This window comes from Dunckerocampus dactyliophorus, chromosome 8, assembly GCF_027744805.1.
Source record: "Dunckerocampus dactyliophorus isolate RoL2022-P2 chromosome 8, RoL_Ddac_1.1, whole genome shotgun sequence".
In the NCBI taxonomy this organism is placed as follows: Eukaryota; Metazoa; Chordata; class Actinopteri; order Syngnathiformes; family Syngnathidae; genus Dunckerocampus; species Dunckerocampus dactyliophorus.
In genome coordinates, this window is record NC_072826.1 from 31703097 (window position 1) to 31709444 (window position 6348).

At 46.1% G+C, this 6348-nt stretch overlaps 1 protein-coding gene across 1 annotated transcript; it reads left to right on the forward strand.

Moving 5' to 3' along the window:
• Nucleotides 1-298: 298 nt before the first annotated feature.
• mafbb (v-maf avian musculoaponeurotic fibrosarcoma oncogene homolog Bb) lies at nucleotides 299-2221 on the forward strand. Its single transcript, XM_054785156.1, has one exon. It carries the CDS (start codon nucleotides 632-634, stop codon nucleotides 1613-1615), a length of 984 nt encoding a protein of 327 aa, XP_054641131.1. The 5' UTR covers nucleotides 299-631; the 3' UTR covers nucleotides 1616-2221.
• Nucleotides 2222-6348: the final 4127 nt, after the last annotated feature.

The following is a 6348-nucleotide window of genomic DNA, read 5'->3' on the forward strand; positions in this document are numbered from 1 at the left end:
ACGTGAATATGTTGTTCAGTAAGCTCATCAAGGCTGCAACCCGAGTCTTTAGTTACTGATCGATAAATTCCTCAGGTAATGATTGAATAATTGATTGCTGCTGCGGGTGGTTGGCGCCTGCTCGACCAATGAAAGTATTGCATATATTTGTTATACACACATACATGTCATGAATACAAACCGTGATAAGGGAAGCAACAACAAGTTGCAAGGTAGATGCATTAAAGTGCATGACTTTGATGTGTGTTAGTCAAGTGATGGTCACGAGCAGCTTGTGGAAGGCCAATGGAGGCAGCTTGTATGCAAATATCCTCTGGAGCATTCTCATTGGACAGGAGCGTGGAGGTGTAGCCTGGAGGGCGGTGACATGGAGCCGTGCAGCTTTATGAAGTAACTGTGCCCCGCTTGCACAGTCAGACGTGTGCGACGAAGTCCTCAGACACTGGTGGAGTTTCACTTGGTTCTTATTTCCTAAAAAGGCTGCCTGCTGCACAGTTTGATGCTGTGGGAGTCATTTTCCCTTCTGGGCGGACATCCATGTTTTGGGGTTTGTGGAGCGTGTGCGATTTCATCGACTGCATGAACTTGTGGACATTTAATAGCTCTTTGAAGAGACGAGAAAGCCACTAAGATGAGCGCTGATGCACATTCACATTTGGGACTGCAGAAACCCTCCATGAGTTTTGTCAGCGACTTCGACTTGATGAAGTTCGGCGTCAAAAAGGAGACGATGCAGGCAATAGAACGCTCCCTCATCGGGCCATGCAGCCAGCTCCACAGACCGGACTCGGTGTCCTCCACCCCAGGCAGCACACCTGGCAACTCTGTACCCTCGTCACCGAACCTCCCACCGAACGAGCTACGTAATAACCCAGAGGGTGACCCGTTTTGGATACCCAACAACGGGGCTTACCCTCATCAGATGTACCCCCAAGCTTTTGGGCTGACACCTGAGGATGCAGTGGAGGCCCTCATTGGGGCGACGCAGCAGGGCCATCCCCCGGCGCCTCACAGCCACCACCAGCCACCTTTCCCAGTTGAGTACGAAAGCTACAACCAGCTCAGCGAGACTGCACATCACTACTCGGAGCTCTCTGCTCCCCCCGACATGCTCCCTAATAGCCACTGCCAAGACCCCTATCTCAAGAATGGCATGGGGAGCGCGTCCCCTCAGTCCCCGGATGAGCAACATGAGGCCGCTGGTGTGAACCACCATCATCACCACCACCTCCTCCAGGGGCAGCACAGGCGGTCCAACGCTGACATGAACTTCTCAGACGACCAGCTGGTGTCCATGTCGGTCAGGGAGCTCAATCGGCTCCTCAGGGGGCTCAGCAAGGACGAAGTGATGCGTCTCAAGCAGAAGCGGAGAACCCTGAAAAACCGAGGCTACGCACAGTCGTGCCGCTTCAAGCGCGTCCAGCAGAAGCACATCTTGGAGCACGAAAAGACCAGCCTGGTGTCCCAGGTGGAGCAGCTCAAACATGAACTGAACAGACTTATCCGGGAGAGAGATGCATACAAACTGAAATGTGAGAAACTGTCTGGTGCAAACTGCTACCATGAAACCGGGTCGACCAGTGACAACCCTTCCTCACCAGAGTATTCAATGTGAGATGTGCTGATTTTCTGAGAGAACTGATTCTTATCAATAACCAGCAGCCAACGTTGCTCTTAAACAATCAGACCCGTGGATGCATTCTCAACCTTTAATTCACGTGAGGCTCAGAGACCTCAAAACTAAGAGATAGAAAGATTCAACAAGTTCTGAATGAAAAAAGCCCAATAAAGCATGCATGCGGGACATGTGTGAGAGGTTTCTAGAGACACTTCTGTTTCAAATCACATCCTCCAAATCATCCCTCTGCAAATGATTCTTATTCCTTTTATTTCTTTGAATTCATTTTGCTGATTTTGCTTTGTGTTTTTTCTTACCAGTTTGTGTTCCTTCTTCTTTGAAACATTGATGAGAATAACGATGCCGGTTTTGTTGTGGCTGTTGAGCTGAGCTGAGATTCTGCTGGACAGACGTCTTCTTTACTTGCCTGTCTTTTTTAAGAAAACCAACAATTGTGCAAATTGTTGTTTTTGTGTTTTTCATCACCCGTGGATCAATAAACCTGTTGTGACTTTTTAAACAATGTCTCATCTCTTCGTGGAGTTCGTGATACCAACATGACGCCTGCACATTCGTTCTTTGGCCTTATGTAACACGACATCAACATTTTAGTCATGGAGTCGTTCAATCAGAGGTTGCTTGTAACATCAGCGTGGTGGCGCAGGGAAAGGATGTGAAATCTGTATTACATTAATATGTACAAAAACGTTTTTAGCCAAAATGTGTGACATGAAAACATTGAATGTGGTGTTCGTCCTACCGTGTGGATGCACAACATAATATGTCAGCCAATGGCAAAGTGCTGTGTCTTTGTTTTTGTGGTGAATGAAGGGACAAGTGGCTTTCTCTCCTTCTCTGACCTTTACCCTTCAAGGAGCGCCGCTTCCTGTGGGATCCTGACATATGACAGCACAGGAGGCAGGCTAGCAGGGGCTGTGGGGAGCAGATAAAATGCAGTGGAAACCAGGCTTCCCCTCTACTCTCTTCCTCAGTCAAACAAATCACATCTGGACTCGGTGACAGAGGAAGAGAGAAGCAGCGAACCACGGCAGCCGACTCCACGCTCCTCTGGACACTTCCAGAGGAATGTTTGCACTTTTCCCTCCTTTACCGTCCTGTCGGCCATTTTCTAATCCACAAGTAAATATCCTGAACGAGTGCAATAATATTTGGATGACAACGTGCTTCCGAGGCCAACGTGATAAGCGGTGCCATTGAAAAGTGAGTCCCTAACCTGCAACAGCAATCCTTCCACCATCACAGGAGACTTTCTGACAGTTCCCTCTTGTGTGCAAGTTCTTGCAAACAGGTGGCTGACTTAATTGCACCATCCCTTCTCTTTTCTTTTCATGTGTGACCCCTCCACCCTCTCACCACAGGTGCAAAAGCACTTTCCTCCCTGAAAACTGCCTCCTGCTACGGGACTTCATGAAGCAGATAATATGGCGGCACTGGCATTACCAAAGAGGTTCTAGGAGATCAATTCTTACTTACAATCTTACTGTTGGTGCGTTTGCCTTAAGAAGGATGTGGCATGAGACTGCTTTTATGTGAGGTGTGAATGCTTCTGTTCACTCATGTGGGGAAAGGCACATTCTAATCATTACTTGCAGCAATTCGTTCTTAATGATTAACTTTTGACATGATATGATGCCACATGTGCATGGATTACATAATCATAGGGGAGTTGTTGGTGCATACGGCCTTTGTTTATTTACTCGACCTGTTCTGACACGTTTTAGCCCTTTCAAGAAGTGCCTTTCTCATGCGTTACTATCTTTGAGCGCTTTCGGATTTATCAGCATGGGCTGGATAATGCAGCGCCCGTATTGGCAGGGAAGAGGGGCTTTGTGGCGCTGTGTGACAATGTACAGGGTGCCATTGTAGAAACGATTAGCCAGCTCTTTTCCCTCGCATGTGATAGGCCGGAGCGGCTGATGTGAGAGGCACACATTTCCCCCACCCCCGACACCCCAAGCCCACAGCGCCTGAGGCAGGCTACTGAGTCAGCAGGAGGGAAAGGTGTCTGCACGTCTGTGGCATCAGAATGGAGAAAGGGAAGGGTTGCACAAAAAAAGAACACGATGATGAAGCAGGTTAAAGAGGAAGCGTGATCACGTCTTGCATTGTTTCAAAACCCCGACCACACTGGCCTTTATTCATCAACGTGACCGACACAGCAACGTAATACACGCTTCCAGTGAAGCTTTGCCAATGCGGGGCTGCATCAGAGACAGTGGACACAGACAGAAGAATGCTGCAGAGAGTTACCATTGTGTGGCGAGAGTCAGAGGAATGCGGGCACACACGGACACCAATCATCACAGCCAGAGGCCGTGAGCCTCAAGAGGAGGCCCGGGCCAACAGAGTCCAGCATCACTTAGCTTTTGGACCTGTGATACAACCCCCATGCTTCATGAACAACTTTTAAGGATTTGTTGCAGAAGAGCTCCTGAGTGACTGTCGGAGATTAGATACAAAGTAGCATTAGTTCATCAGCAGAGTAAACGTTTGTTTCAAACAAACACTACTGATCAAGGAGGGAATTCTTTGATTGTTTTTCTTCTACGGCCCTAAAATCAGGTGGCTTCCAGTTCCAGGCACCTTTTTCTTCAGGGTTGTTTTGCAACAGTAGAAGCCCGCGTTCATGTTTTGTCCAAGAGCAGAGCGACACACGAAGCAGTGATTTGGATGGGGGACAGGATGGACGAGGGGCTTCCTCTTTCACTTCCTATATGAGGACCCAGTCAAGTGACTCTTTGTGAGAGCGTTAAGCTTGTATGTCGCAGGAAAACACAGCTTGGTTGGCTGCGGTTTCCGTTCAGGATGTCCAGTCGTTTCTGGCCAGTTGTGACACTGTGAATCATGTGTCGATCACACAAGCACACTCAAGCCACTCCATGGATGCTGCACACACAAATGCAAAAGAGTGCAAGTTTCGCCAGATTGATTGTCATTTATGTTGGAAAAGTTTTGGTGATGGTGACGGTTACATTGGAATACTTCACGTATTACAATTCACAGTTCCACATGTCCAAAAGAGTAGGAAGAAGCAAAGCTTATTTAATCCTTCCAGCTTTCGTCTTTCTTCTCGTAATTATAACTTGATATCTTTTAAAACGATCATGTATTTTTTCTTTATTTCAACATTGTTACTGAAATGATATTTTTCCTCATTTTACAAGTTTATTCTCATAAAATCCCAATTTGTCATATTAGAAAACATTTTTTTCCTCTTAATATTTTGACTTTACTCTGGTATCATTTCTGCTGTTGATTTTTTTTGTATAGTTTTCCAAATATTTCAACTTCTTTTCTCCTGATATTTTGACTTTATTCCCGTGTTATAAATTTTGCGCCAACCTAAGTTGCAACTTTATTTATTGTTTTTGACTTTAAAAAAAACACCTTTTTTCTTTAATATTTCAACGTCATGCTACTAAAATGACATTTTTCCTCATTACTCGTTACTTTATTCTTGAGAAATTATGACTTTTTTTCCTTGCTAGATTACAACTCTTAATATTTTGACTTTTGATTGATTTTTCCATTTTTGCTGCTGTTGTTGTTGTTTTTTTTTTAAGTTTCCTTGTTAAATTACATTTTTAGACTGTGCGGCAGGCCGATGAAATCACAGCCGCGGGCCGCACTTTGGACACCCCTGGTTTAGACGAAGCATTGCATGTGCCCAATGTGCTTCCTTGTACTTTGCAAACATCGGCTGCTTCTATTAGCATCATGTTCGTGCTCCGTTTGAGTTCCTTGCTCAATCCGTTCCATAATTTTATTTCTTAGGTTTTTAAAAAAAATGCTTTTCTTCATGGTTGGACTTCAGAGGCATTTCTTACCGGTTGCCACATCCTGACAGGTTCCTCAGTAATTATGACTGTACTACCGGTCATGACTCACGTTATCACATGACATGCGCTGCAAGATACAGCCGAGCGGATTAATATGTAGCTCTTGAACCACAATAAAGGTTGAGGCCTTTTCTTATTGGCTGCAATAAGGCTTCCTGGGGACGTGGTGTTCAGTGTCTTTGTGCATGAACTTCTTGGGATCTGATAGGACGGAGCGCTGATAAAGAGCTTGTCACGTTTCACTGGACACCACAGGGACAGCTTTGACAAAGTCCTGTTTCGTTACAGAGCTTGGACTTGGGTCGTGGAGCAAAGGGTGAACTACCGCATGTAATAATTCCACGCTTGTCTCCCGCCATGAGACACCAACGTTGGACAAGAAGACTTTGCATACAGACTGAAGGATGTTCATGTTTTCTGCTTCTTTAGTGTGACACTGCAACTTTACAGGATAAATGGGAGGGAGGGGATTATCCAAGAGAGCCGACCTCTTTCCCTTTCTTTCCCTGTTAGGATTTCCTGCTCTCTTTTATGGGGGTCGTGCAGCTGGCAGGCGCCCTCCTGTTTCTGTCCATAATAATGACAGACGTCTATTAGTACACAGTAGAAACACGAGCCACGGAGGTTAACTCGGCCACCTTCGTCACCCCCCCAACAGTCTCTTCCCTTTCCCGACCCTCGTATGCAGCCTGCCTCTTTTCGGGGGCAATCGTTGTGGCTCGTGGTTGCTGTTAAGCAGCGCTCCACTGATTGAAGGGTACTTCCTGACATCCTTATTTACGTATTGACTTTTAGTATTGTTTTTTCACATTCTGTATGTATGTTTTGCTGTAATGTGTTCATGTGTGTTTATGGCCTTGACACGGTGGA

What these genes read in the sequence shown, in the direction of transcription:
- mafbb (XM_054785156.1), top strand. Translation starts at nt 632, where the DNA reads ATGAGCGCTGATGCACATTCACATTTGGGACTGCAGAAACCCTCCATG.